This window comes from Radiomyces spectabilis (assembly GCF_025331425.1).
Source record: "Radiomyces spectabilis strain NRRL 2753 chromosome Unknown BYT42scaffold_17, whole genome shotgun sequence".
NCBI lineage: Eukaryota > Fungi > Mucoromycota > Mucoromycetes > Mucorales > Radiomycetaceae > Radiomyces > Radiomyces spectabilis.
This window is the reverse complement of record NW_026251942.1, coordinates 247797-269409: the sequence shown is the minus strand read 5'-3', so window position 1 is coordinate 269409 and position 21613 is coordinate 247797. Positions and strand designations below refer to the sequence as shown.

At 44.0% G+C, this 21613-nt stretch overlaps 7 protein-coding genes across 7 annotated transcripts; 3 read left to right on the top strand and 4 right to left on the bottom strand.

Moving 5' to 3' along the window:
* Positions 1-1713: 1713 nt before the first annotated feature.
* Positions 1714-4643, bottom strand: BYT42DRAFT_595951 (urea amidohydrolase alpha subunit; the record flags this gene model as incomplete). Its single annotated transcript, XM_051570895.1, has 7 exons — positions 1714-2042; positions 2113-2255; positions 2381-2765; positions 2848-2971; positions 3082-3372; positions 3438-4169; positions 4278-4643. 7 exons carry the CDS (start codon positions 4641-4643, stop codon positions 1714-1716), a joined length of 2370 nt encoding a protein of 789 aa, XP_051418606.1.
* A 748-nt stretch (positions 4644-5391) lies between these two features.
* Positions 5392-6565, bottom strand: BYT42DRAFT_588491 (uncharacterized protein). The gene is made up of 3 exons (XM_051570271.1): positions 6313-6565; positions 5643-5902; positions 5392-5584 (listed from the first exon to the last, which is right to left on the bottom strand). The coding sequence occupies exons 1-2, from the start codon at positions 6423-6425 to the stop codon at positions 5719-5721; spliced, it is 297 nt and encodes a 98-aa protein (XP_051418605.1). The 5' UTR covers positions 6426-6565; the 3' UTR covers positions 5392-5584; positions 5643-5718.
* Positions 6566-7985: 1420 nt separating this feature from the next.
* Positions 7986-9408, top strand: BYT42DRAFT_505499 (urease accessory protein UreG; the record flags this gene model as incomplete). Its single annotated transcript, XM_051565033.1, has 8 exons — positions 7986-8218; positions 8298-8481; positions 8591-8598; positions 8688-8795; positions 8890-8900; positions 9001-9060; positions 9116-9221; positions 9294-9408. 8 exons carry the CDS (start codon positions 7986-7988, stop codon positions 9406-9408), a joined length of 825 nt encoding a protein of 274 aa, XP_051418604.1.
* Positions 9409-9580: 172 nt separating this feature from the next.
* On the top strand, positions 9581-11056 carry BYT42DRAFT_588476 (uncharacterized protein). Its single transcript, XM_051570270.1, has 7 exons — positions 9581-9740; positions 9803-9839; positions 9898-10020; positions 10097-10210; positions 10284-10422; positions 10505-10875; positions 10944-11056. Exons 1-7 carry the CDS (start codon positions 9618-9620, stop codon positions 11018-11020), a joined length of 984 nt encoding a protein of 327 aa, XP_051418603.1. The 5' UTR covers positions 9581-9617; the 3' UTR covers positions 11021-11056.
* On the bottom strand, positions 11057-14336 carry BYT42DRAFT_523196 (kinase-like domain-containing protein). Its single transcript, XM_051565301.1, has 4 exons — positions 13742-14336; positions 13567-13650; positions 12723-13355; positions 11057-12656 (listed from the first exon to the last, which is right to left on the bottom strand). The coding sequence occupies exons 1-4, from the start codon at positions 13841-13843 to the stop codon at positions 11181-11183; spliced, it is 2295 nt and encodes a 764-aa protein (XP_051418602.1). The 5' UTR covers positions 13844-14336; the 3' UTR covers positions 11057-11180.
* An 806-nt stretch (positions 14337-15142) lies between these two features.
* BYT42DRAFT_148949 (plasma-membrane proton-efflux P-type ATPase) lies at positions 15143-18553 on the bottom strand. Its single transcript, XM_051562280.1, has 6 exons — positions 18039-18553; positions 17257-17941; positions 16360-17177; positions 16208-16302; positions 15653-16115; positions 15143-15599 (listed from the first exon to the last, which is right to left on the bottom strand). Exons 1-6 carry the CDS (start codon positions 18307-18309, stop codon positions 15187-15189), a joined length of 2745 nt encoding a protein of 914 aa, XP_051418601.1. The 5' UTR covers positions 18310-18553; the 3' UTR covers positions 15143-15186.
* Positions 18554-18850: 297 nt separating this feature from the next.
* On the top strand, positions 18851-19361 carry BYT42DRAFT_588472 (uncharacterized protein). The gene has a single exon (XM_051570269.1). It carries the CDS (start codon positions 18955-18957, stop codon positions 19135-19137), a length of 183 nt encoding a protein of 60 aa, XP_051418600.1. The 5' UTR covers positions 18851-18954; the 3' UTR covers positions 19138-19361.
* The last annotated feature ends 2252 nt before the right edge of the window (positions 19362-21613 follow it).

The following is a 21613-nucleotide window of genomic DNA, read 5'->3' as shown; positions in this document are numbered from 1 at the left end:
AAAAAACTGTTGTCACCACACTGTGGGGCCCGCCACCGCACACCGCCAAGGCATGGGCTTTGTTCAGACAATTTTTAAACTACAGAAACACATACAGCAAGTGAGTGATTTGGCATAGCATTCAAAAAGAAAGGAAGGCACTTGAGCACAAATACATTACCTTTCACAAAAAAGAGAAATGGGTGGAAGATGCGTCGTCTTTTATAGACATGATAAAAGAGGCGAACCCACGTACTGTAGCTAAAACCTTTATTGTCCAATAATGAAGCAGGAAAAAGATGCCATGTGTCTTTTCTCATCGTTTCACGTCATATTTATCCATTCATAAGAGAGTGGGGTCTCATCGCACGAAAAAGCTGCATGAAGTAGGTCTCCGATAATGTTAGAGAGAGATCCTTATTCTCAAGTGTTCATATATCGGCTGATCGGATACTCCAGGTGCACATAACTTTGGTACAGACGTAATGCATGGCTCGTTAAACTGTCTTTCAACTCGTATTATACATTTTATTGAAAATAGAAGTCATCCTAATGAGGATGGCCTCTTTTTTTGATGAATAAAGTCGTCAGTTTCAGCGAATTTCAAGTCCCCATCAGAATTACGCAGGTATTCTGCAAGGCCAAAGTAATATGAGAAGATCCACCTCACTCCCCGCCAATAAAGGGCCAAGTCATGATTTTTGTTTCCTTGCAATTTATTTTATTATTATTTCTTCATTTCCCGAGAAAAATGAACTGCAAGATGAAAAAAGATATTAGGGAAGTCAACAAATTTATGCGGATTACAAAAAATTTTGCCAGGGCACCGTACTGGATGAGCTATTTTTCATCGACAACTTTGAGGATCACAATCATTGCTGACCGTAAAGTAGATCACAGTATTATTCAGCGACTTTTCAAGTAAGAATAAAGGTCCGATAAAAAAAAAAAAGAGATGAAGGATTTGATAGTATCTGGCAGACAGAGACGTGGGATCAAAAAAAACATCAAACCGATTGACTTTTATAGTAATGAAGAGCCGTGCCATTGCTGGCTTTTTGAAGAAGCGAAGGTTTTGATCTATGGGTTTTTTAATTTTTGGGAAACACAAAGTGGAGAAATGCGGAAATTCAAGGGTCAAAGGAGACAAGAGGAGCGAATGAACGAAGGGCATGAATGCGTCTTCATCCATAGAGGAACAAAAGTAATGGAAAATGATATGGCTTCAGGCCCGCCCGGAAGTCGGCGATGTGTGATTGGACCAATCGGAAACCATAATGAAATGCAAACCAGATAAGCGACCGAGATAATGAGCGGAAATTCAATCGCCTTCTCCCAGGGCCCAAATCTTTGACATAAAAAGACAAATTGTCCCTCTTTTGGAAAGTGATAATCGTAACAAAAACAGCTCAAGGGAAAAAAATCACTTTGCCTTTTATCGTTTCTTCCCGCGGCTCGAACGTTTCACGCATCATTTGACATGCTCACTTACCCTTTTAAGCTTTGCCTAAAAAAAAGAAGCTATTGCTAGTAAGTTTTATTGATTGCTATTAGTATTATTACGGTACAACCAACGCATGTTTTGAGAAAACCGCGACAGAAAAGAAAGACAGAAAGAAGCAGGTTGAAATGTCATGCAGATGCAAAAAAAAGGAAAAAATAAAAATATAAAAAAAAGGCAACAAATTAAAAAAAAAGAATGGTGATGAAAAAGAGAGTGTCGTCCGAAAAGAACTAGAAGAGGTATACTGTCTGAGTCATGGGTAATTCGTGAGCAGGCGCACAATCACAGATTTCGCCATCGGCCGTCACCGCATAGGTCTCAGGATCCACACGAATCTTTGGCATCGTGTTATTAAGCTTCATGTCGTGCTTGGTGACACTGCGACAGTTCTTGACAGGTTCAATGCGTTTGCGAAGTTTGTACTTGTCAATGGTACCAGAATCAATGGATAATTGCGACACGAAAAGCACGCAACTCTTGGACAAACTCGATGCGTATGCTCCGTACATGGGTCGCGAAATGATAGGCTGTGTCGTAGAAATCGATCCGTTTGCATCACCTACACATTGAAAAAAAAAAAGGTCAGCAGTTGCGGACATGACCGGTTCGGTGTTGCTGCTGCTGCTTACCCATTTGTCCCCATACGATAATGCCACCTTTCATAATTAATTCGGGTTTGGTACCAAAGAATGCCGGTGACCAACAAACCAGATCGGCCAATTTACCCACTTCAATCGAACCCACCAAATGGCCAACACCATGGGCTAATGCTCTGCAAGTGTAATGTAGGTAAGTACGACGTGACGATAACGTGCATCGTATTGAACACCCCAAATAACAGATGCCAAGCTTTCCAATTTCCGCAAGGTTTTTTTTTTTTCTTTTTTCCAAACTTACACGTTAATGGTATACTTTGCAACGTATCGACGGATACGATAATTGTCATCAAGATGGCCTTCGTCTTCGGGTAATTTGCCGCGCTGCTGTTTCATTTTATGGGCCGTCTTCCACGTACGTAAGACGACTTCTCCCACTCTTCCCATGGCTTGACAATCCGAACTGATCATACTAATCGCACCGATATCATGTAACACATCTTCGGCGGCAATGGTCTCCGCTCGAATACGACTTTCAGCAAATGCCACGTCTTCGGGAATATTCTTGGACAAGTGATGGCACACCATCAACATGTCAATATGTTCATCCAATGTATTCGCCGTAAACGGTCGCGTTGGGTTCGTCGACGATGGCAATACATTCGCTTCACCACATACACTGATAACTATCGCACACAGAATCGGTAGATTGAAAATTAATTTTCGTGCCATCTTCATACCAAGTCTCAGTCTGCATTGATCACTTACTGTCAGGTGCGTGACCACCACCTGCGCCTTCACTGTGGTAGGTGTGAATGGTACGTCCCTTGAACGCGGCCAAGGTGGATTCAACAAAACCGGCCTCATTGAGTGTGTCGGTATGAATTGTGGCCTGACATATCGGAGGAACAAAACAAAAAAAGAAACATTGACGCGTAAGTATACCTGCTGCATCGACCAGGGAATGTTCCCTTGCTTCTCTATTCCCTTTTTCTGCTTTACCTGCACATCATATTCTTCACACACGTCTAAGCAGGTATCAATGGCGACCGGTGTGGCGCCCCAATCTTCGTGAATTTTCAGACCCAAGCAACCGGCACGGATCTGTTCAACCAATTCTTCCTTTCCAGCCGCACATCCTTTACCGGTAAAACCAAAGTTCAGAGGGATATCGTCGGTGGCTTTCAGCATCGTTTCCATGTGATAAAAACCAGGGGTACACGTCGTGGCATTCGATCCCGTATTGGGACCAGTACCACCACCAATCAAAGTGGTAATGCCACCAGCCAGAGCCTAATCACCATCACGTCAATTTCTCATTTTTTCCGAACCCATTGAAATGAATCTTTTTTTCTTACCTCAAAGCACATTTGTGGACAGATGTAGTGAACGTGGGAATCAATGGCACCGGCGGTAAATATTTTGCCTTCACCTGCCAACGCTTCGGTACCTGCTCCGACAATCATGCCAGGAGTAACGCCTTCCATGACATCCGGGTTACCGGCTTTACCGATCCCCACAATCATACCATTCTTGATACCAATATCAGCCTTGTAAACACCCGTGTAATCGATAATCACCGCATTGGTGATGACAAGATCCAATACTTCATGGTCACATTTACCCGTGGCTTGGCCCATGCCTTCACGTAAAACCTTGCCACCGCCAAATTTACATTCATCACCATATACAGTGTAATCCTTTTCGATGGCGGCCCACAGGTTGGTGTCACCGAGACGGATGAGGTCGCCTGTGGTCGGACCGAAATGTTCGACGTAGTAATCGCGATCCAAAGCGTAAGGTGGCGCATTGGGCAACAGGGGCGTGTTGGCGTCATGCATGAATCCGCGATTGACAAGGTTTTCGATAATGCCAGGCAATTTGATCAAATCCACCGGACCCGGAGCGAGATTGTTACCACCACTAATGATCTTATTTCCTCCAATTTCCACCAACGTCACCGTCTTGAAATCGCCCGGTTCGAAACGTATTGCCGACCCTGCCGGGATATCCAACCGCATACCGTACGCGAGCGCACGATTGAAACTAAGACTTGCATTGGCTTCGATGAAATGATAATGAGAACCGACCTAAAACCCAAAAAAAAGTAGCGGAGGGGCGGAGGGTCAATTTTTCCACATTGAATAATCATGATGATGATAGTAAAAAAGGGCGAGCCAGCGTGTTTTTTGTTTTACCTGAATAGAACGATCGCCATAGTTGGTGACGGTCAATGACAGTCGTTTTCGACCAGGATTTAATTCGATCTTTCCAGGTAGTGCAATGATGGCGCCGGGCGCATCTTCGCGTGTACGAGGTTTAGGGAGTTCAAAGTGAGACTGGCTGGGAATCGGAAGAAAACTTCCATAGAGCGCCATTTCCAGGTTGCCGTTGTCTGTGCAGATAGGATCATGTACGGTGACGAGAAATGTGCCGTCGGGAAACGTGCCTTCCACTTGAATCTCGAATACGGTATCCAGGACATCCGGAATAACGTGACGTCGTCCCAACATTTGCTTGCCGATATCCATGAGTTGAGCTACAGAGTAAATTCCGTCTCGCATAAACTCTAGCAATTGAGACGAAAGCAATGCTGTCGCTTCCACATGGTTGAGCTTGATGCCGCGTGCCAGACGTTTTTGCGCAAGAAAGCCAACTGCGAAAAAAAAGAGAAAGAAAAAAAAAGAAACAGTTCAGTTTATTAGGCAAGAACAAGAACAATTTGAATGAACAAGGGGAGAGGGGAAAGAGGACGGATATTAATTTTTCTTTGTTGGGTGAGGGGGGTTCCAAGGCAACGGCCACTCGATGCGTGTGTGTAACGAGGGGTGGAGTGTCTAGTTGTCATGGAACGAAGAGGTGGGATGGACGGGCTTACCTTGATGAAGAAGGAGCTTGTCAAGTTCACGGGGAACAAGACGCATGGTTTGATGATTGAGTAGAAAGAGAAGGAAAAAAAAAAGAGAAAAAGAGAAAAAGAAGCGAAACTGAGAAAGAAGAGATAGAAGGAAGAAGAAGAAGAAGATCAATAAGAGGAGGAGTCGTAAACAAGTAGGAGAGGAGACAAAGGAAAATCCCAATCGACGAAGCTGAAGAGAAAAAAAAAGCAATCTTAAAATTATACACCCAAGCTTCCCACCTTTGTGATTCCGACAATTCGGAAAATCAAAAAGAGGTGATTTTATTTCCTTTATAATCACACTCGCACCAACCGGAGCCACCACTTATCGCGATCCTCAACAAAGTCACGTCAACGTTGTTGTTGTAACTTTTTTTTTTTGGAGATCTTGGAATATCCGGCTCTTTGAGACACCAAACATAGCGAATAAAAATTTATTATTTCATTGAGATGAAAAAGTTTCCATCCCCCGCAAGCCTATCAATTTACGATTGGCTATTTTTTCTCTCCTTTTGTAAGCCCTTTTTTTCCAGAAGGTACGACCTTCTATCTAATAAGCACCGACATGGCCCCCGCTTATGCTTTCGGAGACGTTCAAGTCTCTTGCTAGAATTGAAACGATAAGTCCACTTGTCCTTGTGAATTCACACACTTTCATCCATACTTTTGTTGATTTTGCATGTGAAACTGATGCAGTCCGGCCTGGACGACAGGCTTGGCACCGTTGTCTATCGCTTTTATCAACGGTGGATGGCCTTGGACGGTTCACATCGAAACAGAACGAACAATATCATACGTTGAACGTCCATGACACGTGTCCATTTCACCGTCGTGCCCAAATGTAGGGAGATGACGCGCTTTGTCCAACGGTTGCGATCTCCCCATTTACAATAAAAGCAAAAATACGACTTGATGCCTTTTTCACTGATCTACACAAAAGATAGACATGTAAAACACTTTAAATAAAAAGGCCATCAGCCATTGGGCCTTTTTCGTCGGTACCTGAGACAATTGATAATGCATCTATCGAAAAACAATCCCTCACGACAACACTACTATCCTCCCTAATCTTCCTAGTATAGAAGGAAGCGGAATTCAAGGGTCTATCACAATATTATTAGCAACTCATTTCTCCAAGCCCTCATCGCCACAGTCTCGCCATTCAAGTGCAATACCATCATTGTTTGTCCAACCGACCATTTGGGACAATGTCACAAAACAAGTCATTGAACAAGGTTGCCATGATATCATTGATGTCATTTCGTATGGAAGAATTCGTAACAGAAGAGAGCAAGTTATTTTAGGATTTTTCATCTTGAGCAACCTTTCATCACCCTAGAACGGCCGCTGAAGGGTGGTTGCACAGCATATACAAAAAAAAAAAAAATAGGATACTAGCTCCCTTGCGGAAAACTGCAAGCTGACCAACACAAAGACGTATCGCCATTTTTGCATTGCATTCAACTGGGGCAAAAAAAAATAATCGTTGGTCCATGGGCTTAGCTGACAAGGGAAATCTTGCCACTGCCTTAAAAAGAAACATCCACGGGCGCGTGTTACGAATACAATCATCGAAAAGGGTGTTTTATCGGCGAACAAAGAAAGCGCCAATTCGCAGTTGGCCTCACTCTTCTTTATTTTGCTTCACTTTTTCATTTTTAATCTCGTTCATGGCCACGTTATATGATTACTTGAACAAGTACCACTCTTTATGTTTTAAGAGAACAAGAAAGAAGTGACTTGGTCATTTTGACACGTCTCAAATGACATGGCCCCTGAGGGCCCACTTCTTGAAGCGAAATCAGAAGGCTTTTTTTTTTTCCTCTTGCGAGGCAGATCCATGGAACTGTAGTACATATTCCTCTTGCGAGGCAGATCAATGAGGCTGTAGTACATACCATGCTATGACCGTTTTTGTGTTGTGACTCAAACAACGGCTCCTGGAGAAGGAAAACCGGTTTATTCGGGATGCCTCCTATACTCGCTGTCTATATGAAGCAATCTTGAACAAGTCTTGAACCAATGGAAAAATTAGAGAGTCGTCTCTCCTTGGAGCCCTTTTTTTTGCCTCTTGAGACCCCTAGTTTCCAGCGCGGCATACGGTATGCAGCATTCATATCCATTCCATTCAATGTCACTACCCGGGTGACGCTCAAGTTCATTCCATCTTTAATTAAAGGGGCATCATTTGTGTTTTGCCACTGTTACTGTTGTACTTTGACTAATTGCACCCCCTCAACAGTTGATTGACAAAAGAAACAGTCCTAGGGGTTGCCCCAAATGTTCCTCGAGAAAAACTTTATTATTCAATCTCAACCTGCCTGCTTTTTCACAGCCTTTAGCCTTTTTTTTTCTCGCCCGCCCCGCTTCGCATGCTCTGTCTCTAGTGCTCTCAGATTTAAAAGATGAACAAAGAGAGCCAGTGTTCATGGTGCCGGAGAGCGCTGTACGGTAATGATCGCGGGAATTTTCTGGCAATTGGTGTAACAATCGGGATCTGCATCCACATTTTTTTTTTTTGATAGGCAATGAAGGACCATTCGGACCTTTCCAAACAACGCGACACCGCGGTGACAAGTAACGACATCAACGGAGAATTGAGGAAAGCAAAGACTTGTATCAAAAAGTCAAAAGCAAGAATGAATTTGTAAAACAAGATGATCAGTCCATCGTTATTATATATATATATATATATGTGTGTATGTGTACGATGGATGAATTCAGAAAATGATGGAAAAAAAAACCAGATGTTGGAGGATGGTCAGTGTAAGACCACGATTCTATTCGTTCGGCGGAACTTTTGGCATGGTCGGAGCGGAACAAGGTAAGGGTCACATGGACAATTCAATGTCACTCTGCCCTATTCGATTTCCGCATTGCCATTAGAGTTGCATCCGAACTTCCCCTTGCCTACTTTTTTCTTCCCGAGAACTTTTGCCTTTTTCTATCCTTTCATTCTCCCCTTCTTTTTCCCTTTACTTTTTTTCTTCTTTCCTCGCTACAAACCATGTGCTCCAACAACTGCTGCCGTTTCGAAGATCATTTATCTAATACTCCTGCTGCTCCTACCGCCCACGATCATGGTGATGGCCATATGCATTCTCACGGCGGTCACGACTTGCGTGAACATGGTCACACCCACGAACAGTTGGATCATCCCGGTCTTTATGAAGAACGTGAAAAGGCGGCCTATGTCAACCGTGATTGGTCCGAGCGTGCCTTTACCGTAGGCATTGGAGGGTAAACTATCTTTTTCTGTTCTGATGAGGACGAAACAATGAAGTGTCAAAACTAGGGGAGACTCAATCATTTTTCTTAGTCCTGTAGGTTCCGGCAAGACGGCTTTGATGTTGGCTTTGTGTCAACGTCTTCGTGACAAATACTCGGTGGCAGCCGTGACCAACGATATCTTTACCAAGGAAGATACCGAATTCTTGGTCCGTAACAAGGCCTTGCCCGAAGAACGTATCGCGGCCATTGAAACCGGTGGTTGCCCTCACGCTGTAAGTGCATTCAAAAACTTGATGGTATAGCCAGCATCAACAAGAAGGATCACTGACATGTGCTGTGTTATTTGGATATTTTTGAACCTTGCTATGCATCGTTTTGCAGGCTATTCGGTAAGTTTTCTTTCAAAGTCCGGTCAAAGTCGGCTTGCATCAACTGAATGGCCAATGCTCATTTTTTTTGTTTCTGCATGTGAATTCAGTGAGGATGTGTCTGCCAATTTAAACGCATTGGAAATCTTGCACGGCAAATTCAATACACAGTTGTTGTTGATTGAATCCGGAGGTGATAATCTGGCCGCCAATTACAGGTAAAAAGCCTAGAGTTTTTTGACAGTTTTCCATGTGTGTCTGTGTTACTCAAGGATCAAATTCTTTTTTTGTTGCTTGTTTTCGATAATTTAGCCGCGAGTTGGGTAAGTGACTGTAATCGCATGGCACCGAACGTTCCACTAACACCAACTTTGTTGGATGCTATTTTCATCTTGAAAAAAAAATTACACAAAATCAATATAGCCGATTTCATTATTTACGTCATCGATGTGGCCGGTGGTGATAAAGTGCCCCGAAAAGGAGGTGCGTGCCTCTAGAACCATTCTGTGCGTTTGTGTTACTTAAACTTGTATGTTAGGTCCCGGTATCACTCAGAGCGATTTGTTGATCATCAACAAGACAGATCTTGCTCATATTGTGGGTGCCGATTTGGATGTCATGGATCGTGACGCCAGAAAGATGAGGTAAGAAGGGGGAAAAGAAGCAAAAAACGCAATGTGTACGCGATGAAACTCATATGATGATGAAAATTACAGAGGAAACGGTCCTACTGTATTTGCTCAGGTGAAGAACGGTGTGGGCATGGATGAAATCATTAACCTTATTTTGGGTGAATGGCGTGCCAGTGGGGCTGCCAGTGAATCGGCTTAAATATAAAAAGAAAAAGAAACCCATTAGAAGGAGCGAGCATTGTGAACATTTTGTACAATAGTCTTTTCAATAAAATAAAATAAAAAAAAACGCAATCACACACCAAAAATTATTGAACCCAAAAGTTGGGCTGTAAAAAATCAAGCAAACAAAAAAAAATTTGGTAAGCAAAGTGCTCTTTGTTTCTTCCACTCTTTCAAACTCTCATCATGTTTAGTTCGAATTGCTGGGTGACCACAGCTTTGGCTGCTGTGGGTCTCGCTTTTATTGGCTACCGAGTCTTGACGCTGCTCAAAACGCTGCTTGAACTCTACGTCCTCAAAGGCATTTCCGTAAGTGAAAATAAACTTTTGTCATCCAGAATCGGGTCAACTAACACGAACTTGTGAATCAGCTCAAGAAATTTGGCGCAGGTCAAGGTGCCTGGGCAGGTAAGGAATGCAAAGCTGGTATACGTCAAAAACGGAAGCGTACTCACAGTAATATCAGTGATAACGGGCGCAACCGACGGTATTGGCAAAGAATTCGCAGCTCAACTAGCTAAGCACAAGTTGAACGTGTTATTGGTGTCGCGTACTCAAAGTAAACTCGACGCAGTTGCTCAACAGTTGAGTAAGTCCTCGTTTGTCCCCCAAACCCATCTGGTGCCAAAAACGAAAGAATGTCATTGACGATGTTGCATTTGTAGTTGATGAGCATCACGTCGAGGTCAAGACATTTGCTTTGGATTTCACGGTAGGCAACGATGCCGATTTCCAACGTTTGGGTCAAGTTATCAACGGTTTAAATGTTGGCGTTCTCGGTACGTATTTTCATTTTTAACTCTTGTCGTGGTCGTTGTTGTTGTTTGTCTCATTTTCCTCGCTTTTTCTTAGTCAATAACGTCGGCACCAACCATGAAATTCCTACTCCTTTTGCCGAGGAAGATGAAAAGTTGATTAATGATATTGTTGAAGTGAATATCAAGGGCGCTTTGAAAATGACACGTCTGGTTTTGCCACATATGCGTGAAAAGTAAGTAAAAACAAAAAAATACCAATCATTGCCAGCGCGAGGGGAAGAAGAGGGCACTCACTGCTGTGTGTGTGTTGAACAGACGTTCTGGTTTGATCTTGAACTTGGGCTCCTTTGCTGGTTTGGTGCCTACACCTTACTTGTCCGTGTATTCGGCCGGCAAGGCTTTCTTATCGACGTGGTCCCAGGCCATTGGCAAGGAATTGGCCAAGGATGGCATTGTCGTGGAACACTTAAACACTTACTTTGTCGTTTCCGCCATGAGCAAGGTCCGCCGACCTACGTTGGCCATTCCCTTGGTCAAGCCTTACGTTTCCAGTGCTCTATCCAAGATCGGCTTACGCTGCGGTGCCAATATCCCCTTTACGTCCACACCGTATCATATCCACGGATTAATGAACTGGGCTATTAATACCATTGGCACCAACGGTTTCTGGGTGAATCAAAACTTTGGTACGTACTTTTAAACTAGAGCTTCATTGGTCCAAGTATACTTATACCATTTTGTATCATTGTATCAGCCATCCAGACCGATATCCGCCGACGCGCTTTGCGCAAACGCGAGAGAGAAGCTGCCGCCCTCAGAAAATCGGACTAACTTTGTGTGAAGAAACAAATATTTATATGTTTTGGGGATTTCCCGTTTTGACAATAAAAAAGTAAGAATATGAAGGTATATCAGTTGGCATGATGCTTAGTATAATGCGTAATTATGGAATGGATCAAAATGGGGGGAAGTGGGACCAATAGAGGCGGGACTAGGTGGATAGAATGGGGTTCAGGAACTTGTGGAAAGGAGAGAATAAGCGACGTTTTCTATTTTTTTTGTGAACGTCCATCGGACTCGTACATTGGTAGGTGGAAGAAGAGTGGTCGGGAAGATCAAACGAAAAGCGTAAATCCAATTCTGAGGTCAGCGAGAAGCCTAGTTCGTCCAAAGAAGCGTCAACCGACGACGCTATGGACAGGTCTGGTAGCGGATCCGGATCCACAGGACTCGGTTCAGGTAAAAGATTCGGTCGAATTTCACGCTGTGTATTGCGTCGTTTCGCTGACCGTTTGCCTTCGTGATGTTCATCGCTTAGTGCAGTGTCGGTAGGATCCTTTGCACCCCGATCTTCGTCGCTCCCGTCAGACAACATACTGATACTGCCTCGTTTCGGTGGAACTGGAGATACGACGACGGGTTCAGCGTTGGTATCTGTTTCTCGATAGTCGTTGTTCGGCTCGTGGTTCAACTCGTGTTCGGCTCCTGTGAAGTCGTTGGTCGAAGAATGGGGCCATTCGTTCTCAAGGTAACGTACATCGGTAAAGGAGTAGTTTTCAAAGACTTGCTGGATGTCGGAGGTCAAGTCGACTTGGGAAGACATGGGAGTCAATGCAGGCTCCATTTCCAGGAACGAGATATCAAAGTTGGCGAAGTCCATTTCCGAGGCCAGCGGCGGAACATAAGGCGGCACAAGACGACGGTGATACACATCGTCCCAGTCAATGTGAGCGAAATAGTAGTGTGATTTGATCTCGTCGACGCCGTGCGCTCCCAATCGCGTTTGTGGGTCACGATCCAGCAGACCCGCAATAAACTCGGCTGTATCGTAATCGACGTCCGGCGGGAATTCCAGTGGTTCTTCCAGCACTCGACGGTACATGTCCGAATGATTGTCGGCCCAGAACGGCGTAATCCCCGCCAACATTTCGTACAGAATGGTACCGTAGGCCCAGTGATCAATGCCGAAACTGTAAGGTTCGCCCAGCAACACTTCTGGAGCCAGGTATTCGGCTGTACCGCAAAACGTGTGTGTGGCTCGGTCGTCATTGTCCAGCCATTTGCTCAACCCAAAATCGGTCAATACAACATGACCTTCCATGGTCAACAGGATGTTTTCCGGCTTCAGATCGCGATATAGGATCCCGTGGCGATGCAGTTCACCGATGCCTTCAATGATTTCTGCCGCATAAAAGAGGGTCAATTCCTTGGCAAAGGTGGCACATGAACTCATTTGGGTGGCTAAATCGCCACCACAGTGGTAATCCGTCAATAAATACAACCGATGGCTGTCCTGAAACGAGGTATGCAGCTTGGCAAGGAAAGGATGGTTCACCAAAGACAAGGTTTCCAAAATCTCCCGCTCAGCGAGTGTATGCGTAATTTCACGTTGCTCCACGACAAGTTGTTTTGGAATACTCTTTAGCGCATAAAGTTGACGTGTGTGACGCGACTGGACCAGAAACACCTATAGAAAATTTCACATTAGAGCTACACGATGACAGTTTACTTCGGGAACTCTGGATGTTCTTACTTTGCCCATACACCCTTTGCCGAGCACCTTGAGCATCTCTAGGTTATCTAATGGAACATGAGGTGGTTGCTGTGGTGGTGCAAGCCCAGTCGATTCAGGTGGTTGATCTGCTAATGGATAAGGGTTTGCCTTGGCTTGGGTATCACTCTCGTTTGGGTTCACGTCTACGTCTACGTCTACGTCTGTGTCCACGGTCACCGAGGGTTCACGGTCACTCGATTCGGTTTGATTCGGTTGATCAGGGTGACCAGGGTTATTAGGTTGCACAGCGACGGGTTCATTATCGATGGATCCAAACTGTTTTGAAACCGGATCACCATCATCATCAGGTGCTGTGTCTGTTATTGTTACGAGCTGCGAGTCGGGTACGGAATCGACGGTTTGTTTATGGATCACATAATCATCTTCACGTTGCGGTAACAGAAAGTCACGAAACAGGGTGCTCTTTTGGACGGTGGTATCCCGTGCGCAGCGGCGTAAATACATTTCGATTTTTTGCGCATTGGTTTTCTGACGTGTGTGGGTTAGGGTGGTTAGGAAATACCGTAGCGTGTGTCGTTTACTACTGCTGGTCAGATCTCTCGCTATCAAGTTGGGAAAGGGGATCTTGACGTTATGATAATGTGTTTTTATCTGAAGAAAAAAATTCCCAAAAATAACCAAGAAAAAAAAATCAGCATATGAAGCATGACCCAATTTGAGTGCCCGAGTATGTCTCGCATCCGTTTTTGTCCTGTCATTTCATCGTGGCCTCGAGAAACACATTTCACCCTGCCCATTCGTGCCACGTGAAGAAAACAAAAAAGAAAGAAAATAATAAAGAAAAAAAAAGAAAATATCATACCAATTGATCAAATTCAACGAGATCAGGAATGTATCGAACCAGCGAAATCACTTGTGTCTCGGTTTCCAGCACAATATTCAGTATCTAGAAAAAAATGATGGCGTCATTTGATCGCACCTTGGAGATCTCCCCTCGCCTTCCCCAAAAATAAAAAAAAAAAGCTCACTGGGCTTACAGGCAGCAATTTTTCCGATTTGCGTTGGATGGTCGTATCCCGTTCGTTTCTTTCACACACAAGGGCAGTGGCTTCAATGACGGCAATGGCAAGAGGCGACATTGCAATGACCAAGAGGACGAGGAGGAGATAAAGGAAAAAAGCGGTGGGTGGCAAACAGGACGATTAAGGCTCCGATCAATGGCGCCAACAGGGGAAAACCGAATTAAAGAAAAAAGAGTGGAGGCGGGGGCAAAAGAGGTTTACAAAAAAAAAAGGTAGGTAGACGAGACGGCCAAAAGAAGAGCAAGGAACAAAACAAAAAATAAACGTTCAACTATGTATGTTTCTTTTTTAAGCTTGAGACCATGTCATTAATGCATATACCTACCCAAAAAAGTCGCAAATTGAAAAAAAACAACAATAATCGACGACCGAGATTGAACAGACTCCAAATTTCAGCTTTGACGCTTCCTATTGGTCAATCCGTTTTTTTCCTGCAATAAAAAAAAAAGGTATCGAGGGGAACCAAACACAAAAAAATTCGCGGTGAGGTATAAAAGGAGAGGAGTGGAAAAGGATCAAAAAACAAAAGAAGAGGGAATAAGAGGATACTAATAAGAAAAGCTTGTTACTCTTTTTTTTTTGAAAACAGAAAAAAAAAAGGACACAGAGTATGGTCAATATTCGGAATGACAATAATTTATTTTTGCACCACATGGCTTTTTTATACCGTTTTCTATGAATTTTTCCCATCACTCTATCCTTAACTGAACACAGGAATAATGAGTATCATAAATTTATATTACAGAGATTAATATCAAAGGCTGTTCTATCAAAATAATGGATGTACATCTCTCCGTGAGCAGCTGCTGATGACCCCACGTCCCATCCGTCCACCGACCCACCTCCACTAGTCCTCGAGTTTTGAAAGCTAAAATCCCAAAAATGTGCAACGGTGAATGAACTGACACGTGGTAACTTTTTTGAAGGCTGCAGTGCAACTACATTTTCATTCCGTACTCCCTACCCCATCCCAGGTTCTGACGTAAAATGACATGATTACTGTAACTGTGGTTCCAGAATGTATGTTCATACAGTGGTTTGGATTGACCAATCAACCTTATAATATAAAATCAATCGGTGGCAATCCATATCAACTTGTCGATCCCCACAACCCCCTCCCCCTCCGCCCAACCCCCACTGGAATGATAAACGCTTGCAGAACCATCCTGTAGGAGGCTTCTTTTTTTTTTCTCGTTCTTTGGCAACTCGTTCTGATCCACATTGAAGAATGACTGTTTATAAAACAAGAGTGGACACCATCGCATGCTCCACTGAACCACGATTACTTTAACTTTTCTTATCATTTGTTGTAGAAGAATGAAATGGTTGAATGGGGGAAAGAGGATATGCATATATTGGGTAAATAAATAGTACAAGGGGATTTGGAACACACAATTTTTTTAATACGATTGCACCGAGCTGATGGAATCTCTTCGTTCCGCTCGGTCATATCCAGTACGCGATCTGTATTCTTGATTTTGCATAAAGATCTGAGCGCGACTCTTTGAAGACTTTTTCGTTGGTACGCTGGTGGAAGAACGCGAAGGGGCCAACGTCCAACGATTCCACAGCTGGATGGTAATGACTTTCAAGATATCGACAACCACAAACGTGCCCAAAGAGATGGCCAGAATGATCAACGCTCGAGGCCAGCCAATGGGAGCGACATTCGGGACTTGTCCAAATATGCCGTAAACCGAAAGAATGAGAGCCACTACCTGAGTACCAAGCACCACCGCAGTAAAAGGCCACGACGGCATTTTGCGCCAGAAAAAGGTATCGATGCGAGTGGAGAAAATAACAAAATGAGGAGCTATTTTGGATTAAAATAGGTTCCAAACTTCAAACGAGTCTTTTCAAATTTACCGGATGAAATGTGGAGATACATGATGGTATTGAGTTCCTCCGGCGTGGCATGCAGTACGTCTCTGAAAACGTAAAAATGGGCAAACGAAAATCCTGCCAACAGAAGGGCCAAAATGCACGATAAGCAGATCAAGAGACGTAAGCGCCACAGGTCAGGTCGTGGAGAAATGGCGACATTGTCCACCGCCATGATCAAGGTTGCTGCGTCGTTCAACACCGAGATCAAAATTAGGAAAACAGGTGGCATCTTCCACTCTTCCGCCAAGGTCACAATAAAGAAGAATAGAAGAAAGTGAATGGTCGATGTGATACGGTACAAAGCGTACGAATGTAATCGCTGAAATATGACACGCGACGTCTTGATGCCATCAATAATCGCTGATAATCCGGGCGCCATAAGTACAATGTCTGAAGCAGCTCGGGCAGCATCCGTGCTTCCGTGAACGGCAATACCAACGTTCGCCTAAGGCAAAAGGTGCATTGAGTAAAATGTCCAGTGTCACGCAAACCCTCGCTCCAACTCTGTGAATTGAATCGGAAATGAATCTCCCTTACCTTTTTCAGTGCAGCAGCATCGTTCACACCGTCTCCTGTCATTGCCACATAAAATCCTCGATTTTGAAGCAATTCCACCACCTTGTACTTGTGCTCTGTGTCATTGATATTGGGTCAGATCGATTGTCTTTTTCCTCAGCAAAAAATCTTACCTGGAATCATGCATGCAAATCCGTCCGCCATCATACATTGTTCTGTGACCTCCGCTTCCGATCTTTCAGTGTCCACAAGGTACTGTGCATTCAAAATCCTCTGTCCCATGCCTAGACGGCCTGCCACTTCCTTGGCAATGGATTCTTGGTCACCCGTCATCATTTTTACCGTGATGCCATATTTACTGCATTCACTAATCGTCGCGGCGGAATCGTACCGTGGAGGATCAATCATCGAAAGCATGCCCAACAGTTCCCATTCATCCAACGTCCCAGGTCTCGTCCGCGCAACCCCAAGCGATCGCAACCCGCGTGCAGCTTGAGATTCGACCAATTCTTCCATATCTGAACGGCCGCCCACAAGCTGAAGAATCACTTGAGGCGCCCCTTTTGCAACACGGAATACGTTGCCTGTAGACGATTCATGCACCGTCGCCTGAGACATTTTATCCACAGGATTGAATGGGACGAAATCCTTGACACTATAGCCTTCCACCTGTTGATCGGCCGAAATTCCGGGAAGGGCCCTTTCGGCGGCTGACCGAATAGCCGATTCAATGGGATCGCTGGTCCCAATTTCCGATGCCAAAAAGGCATACATCAGGATCTCCTTCTTTGTAAACGGAGGAACAACATGAGGTTCATCAAACGTGAGTTCGTTCAGAGTCAAGGTGCCCGTCTTATCGCTGCACAAAATGGACACCGATGCCAATTCTTCCACGGCCGTCAATCGTTTAACAACCACTTGTCGCTTTGCCAACTGCTTCGCACCAATAGCCATCGTAACAGACATGACGGTAGGTAACCCTACAGGAATACTGTGGCATAATAACCGTGGAAAACAGGATAGAAAATTAGCTCTTTTACGATGTAGTCCCGCGGTGAATATAAACTTACGCAGCAATGGTCAAGACAACCATTTCATTCAAAGCTTCCATGACATGTTCCGTGGTTACCGTGCCTGTTTGCAACTTTTGCTCTACCAGATCAAAGATAAAAATAATGGCGACGAGAGCCACCGAGGCGATAATCAGGAAGTTGCCAATGTAGTTGATGACTTTCTGAAAATTGCCGGCGTTGGTAGTGACGGTCATTAAACTGGCGGCTCGACCGATAAATGAATGAGGCCCCGTACGTATAACAATCGCCAATTGATGGCCTTGCTTCACTATGCAGGAAGAGTAGACAATATCGCCAGCTCGTTTTTTCACCGGTAACGATTCGCCGGTCAATGCACTTTGGTCCACTTGTAACTCCGTTTCGGTGGGTTCACCGGTCGGGGCTAAGCCCAGCAATCGCGCATCCGCAGGCACAATATCACCTAATCGGAGGACCAGAATGTCTCCCACTACTAGGTCAGCGGCAGGGACTTGTTGCAATTGGTTGGAACGCCAACATCGGGTTTTCAACGCGAGCGAGCCTTTCAGGGCCGCCACAGCCGAATCGGCTCTCGCTTCCTCTACGTATCCAATAACAGCGTTGATAATCAGCATCCCCAAGATAATCCCAAAATCGATCCAATCTTGAGTAATGGCTGTCAAAATAATGGAGATTTCCATCAAATACGCAATGGCTCCGTTGACTAGCCAAAAAAAAAAAAGGTTAAATAAAATTGTACGTGAACCCTGTCACTGATTACTGCTTTTTTCAGTGGTACTTGAAGCACAACGGTAACGTACAAAAGGATAAAAAATGCAACAGCTTATTTCGCTTGATATCGGGTAGTTCGTTTCTTCCAAAGCGGGCCAAGCGTTCAGCGACTTGTTCGTCGGTTAATCCTTGGGTAGGCGGGGTGTTCAGGTACGGTTCCAGTTCGGGCGACACTTCGTCCAACCAATCTCGTTTTTCATCTCGTCGGTTGACGGAGATGGTTAATGGAACCGCTTCTTCGTTGGCGGCGGCATATTGGTTAGTGATATCTTCAGGATCATTTGCATGCCGAAATCCCATGATTAGCCGGCAATGACAAGAAAAAGAAGAGACGAGGCTGAAGAGCCAAGCCAATGAACTGCCCTTTTTGGGCTTAGTTTTCTGCCCTTTGCTGTGACTGCATCATCGGCGACAAAAAATGAAGTGCATCAAAAAGCATAAATCGTTGTACTAATTCTCGAAACAGATATTGCAAATAAAATTATTGAATCATCTGTCTATTTTTGCCCTATTGTGTTTTGAAACCATGGTAGTTGATCCAATCGTTTCTGACCAATACTGAATAACCTGACTAATGGCATGTGAAACGTATAAAAATGCAGTGATGCCCATTAAAAATAATTTCAGGTAATATGCCCACAGGTTTCCATAGCCAGTAAATAAAATCAAGCGTAATAATCGCGATTTATAAGATGGACCACCTAAAATTCTCCTGCATAAACATGAAAAATAAGTATCGTTATTGCCCACAATTGTGTGCCACTTTAAGGATCAGTTCATGCCCGACTTGGTCGAAAAAGCTTTTGATCTTTTTTTTTTTTAACTCGGTCACTGTAATGAACCGATTCAGGTTATTTTTTGGTTGCTTCTAGCTTTTCCTTTGAATTTCTCTTTCTGCTTTTTTGACTTAATAGCTGTTGTTGATCAAACGCGTGTCTCACGAGAATGACCATCTTTGGGAGACCTGCATCAGTCGATTCTTTTGAGCGCCGTTCCAGACACTACTTGAAAGCGATACCCTATTTAGCAGCTGATAGTCCCACCTTCATTTTGCTGCCTAGCCTTCTGAAACCTGATATTTCATCCTTACAACACAAGCGTCATGCGCTAAAAACGCCAACACGATGAGGACAATCACCACACGTTGAGTTCCGGGGCAATCGGCGAGGAGTCCTGTTAAGCTAATGCCGCCAACCCAGTTCCTCATTGCTCATCGCGTTTGCTGGTCTACGATTCGGACGAATAACCAGTAGGCCACTTTGACGTTAACTGAGCCAAGTGGCCTGGTCGAGAGTGAGCTGCGGCAGGCAGAAATCATGAAATAAAAAGGACGGTTTTTCGACGAGTTTATCGTTTTTATTGAGTAGAGAACAGATGAACGATAAACAAAATAAAAAAAGGTCTCTCCTGTTGTGTGTCTTTCTAGGGTAAGGTGGTCGTTTGGCTTAACAGACCGCTCTTGAAATCGCTTGAGCATCAAATGAAAATGACCTTAATATAAAGGAAAGCTAAGTGTTTTTCATTTTATTTTTCTTTTTATATTAAGTGGCGTGTGGTCGTCCACAGGACATTAAGCCCACTTTTTTATTTTATTATTCAACCCACAAAGGGTTGAGAAAAAGAATAATAAAGGCAAAAGTCTTTTTTATTTTTCATTTACCTTTGTTGCGATTAAAAAGCAAACCCACCGACATCCCTTCCACAGTGAGCGCGCTGATGGCTAGTCAGGCGCCCAAAGGGAAGAGCCGACGGGAACGAAAACAATCTCTTCAAAGGATGGCCAATCCTATCATTAGAAGATGGTTTTCGGATTTTTCGCCATACCCCGAATGCTTTACCAAAAACCGGAGCGTTCATCATTACCAGTGACCACCAGCCTAGCAGCCCCTGATTCCGAACTGGCGCACAAAAGAAAAAAAAGAGATCAGAAAAGACGCCCTCTTTTTATATCTTTTGCGGACCTTCGATTTGTGACGCTGTGTTATGACCGCAAATGCACCTCATTGGCTCGATTCTCGCAACAAAACTGGCGAACTTCAGCGCCTCACACTTCTTTCGCGTAAGCGATGCAAAGAGGAACTGCGCCATGTCACTCATGCTGCCATCAGCAACCAATGTATTCTACAGTCACTCTACAACGTGCAGTATAGCCTATGGTTGAACGCTGATGCGACATGCTTCAGACTTTTACGCGCTACTTTTTGATCTTGTTGTATGCTAGGAACTTCCCTACCTTGCCCTGTCCCTTGGTATCAGTTTTGTTTTTGAAACCATGTATTCTATATTGCTGTGACAATAAAATGTTCACATTTTACTCCACGAAACCAAGGGCGTCAGTTTCAGTGCGCCATGTCGCAATGGCGACCGAACAGAGAGAGCGCAATGGCCAAGGCCGATGCGAGCGCACGTGAGCATGTCCGCAAAAAGAATATTCTCAGCTACGTTAAAAGATGTCTGTGCTTGTATATATGCGGACGATCAAAGCGTGCGTCAGCGCAGTAACAGTATCTGTAGCTTGACTTCTACATTTGCGATGTGCCATATTTTCGCATGAATTGACTGATCTGGTGTCATCTCCTATTAAAATTTGGGTCCTCCTTCTCCGCTTCCCTGCACGATAACAGGTTGGGCCTTTTGTGACCGGTTAAAATGCTGCCATTGATACATTTGATTCAAATGAGTCGTAGCAAAGCAATAGTCACTTTCTTATTCTTGAATTGCTTTTTTAAATTCCTGAATGATTATTTTATACACGTATGCTGATCAATTCGATTAAGCATCACTGTTTGTGCTTCCTGGGATGATCCCAAAATCGAGCGATGATTTTATTCACTCAACATAGCACCGAGTTTTTTCCCAATGCTGTATGAACACGCCGCAAAAATTAATGTTCAAAATATTAACGAACTGCCAGAGGCAAAGATAAAAGAAAAAGGAAAAGGAGATTGGGGGGTCTGTTCGCTTGGTGCTTCCTTCATTTCAATAGAAGAAACTGTTATCTCTTGCGATAAACTCTGCAACTTTGGATACTTTTATACCAAAACGATGCATAATAATGAAACAGATTCGAAATAGCAGTAGCTGTATCACTGAGTAAATGGACTCGCCTGTCTTAAGAAAAGCGTAGGGCGAAAAGTGCATCATTACTTTTCTGGCACCTTTTTCAAACTCCGACTCTAAATCCCTTCAAGCTGTTGTTTATTCTCAAGTATGCAATTGCTTCTCAGTGGCTTGAACAAATCGATTAAGCGGGTTCGTTTATGGTTGTTTGTAAAAACTAACGAGTATACAGTATAATGTCAGTATATTACTAGCTTTGACCGCGACGCGGACTAGAAAGTTAATTTGTTCCGTCGTTTCTATAGTGAGGCGCCGCAGGTGAGAAAGGGAACTTCATAAGCACCTCAATCAACCATTTGATCGTTTGATTGAACTGTGAATTGGCGCTCTTAGTTGTCTGCAAAAAATTGCTGACGGTTTCTAAATCTGGACACATTTCTTTTCATGCCAATTTGTCAGACAAGTATCGGCCTGGATCTTATCAGAGAAATCAACGCCCGCCCAGCAGAGTGATAGAAAATTACCCTGTTTTCTTACTTGATTG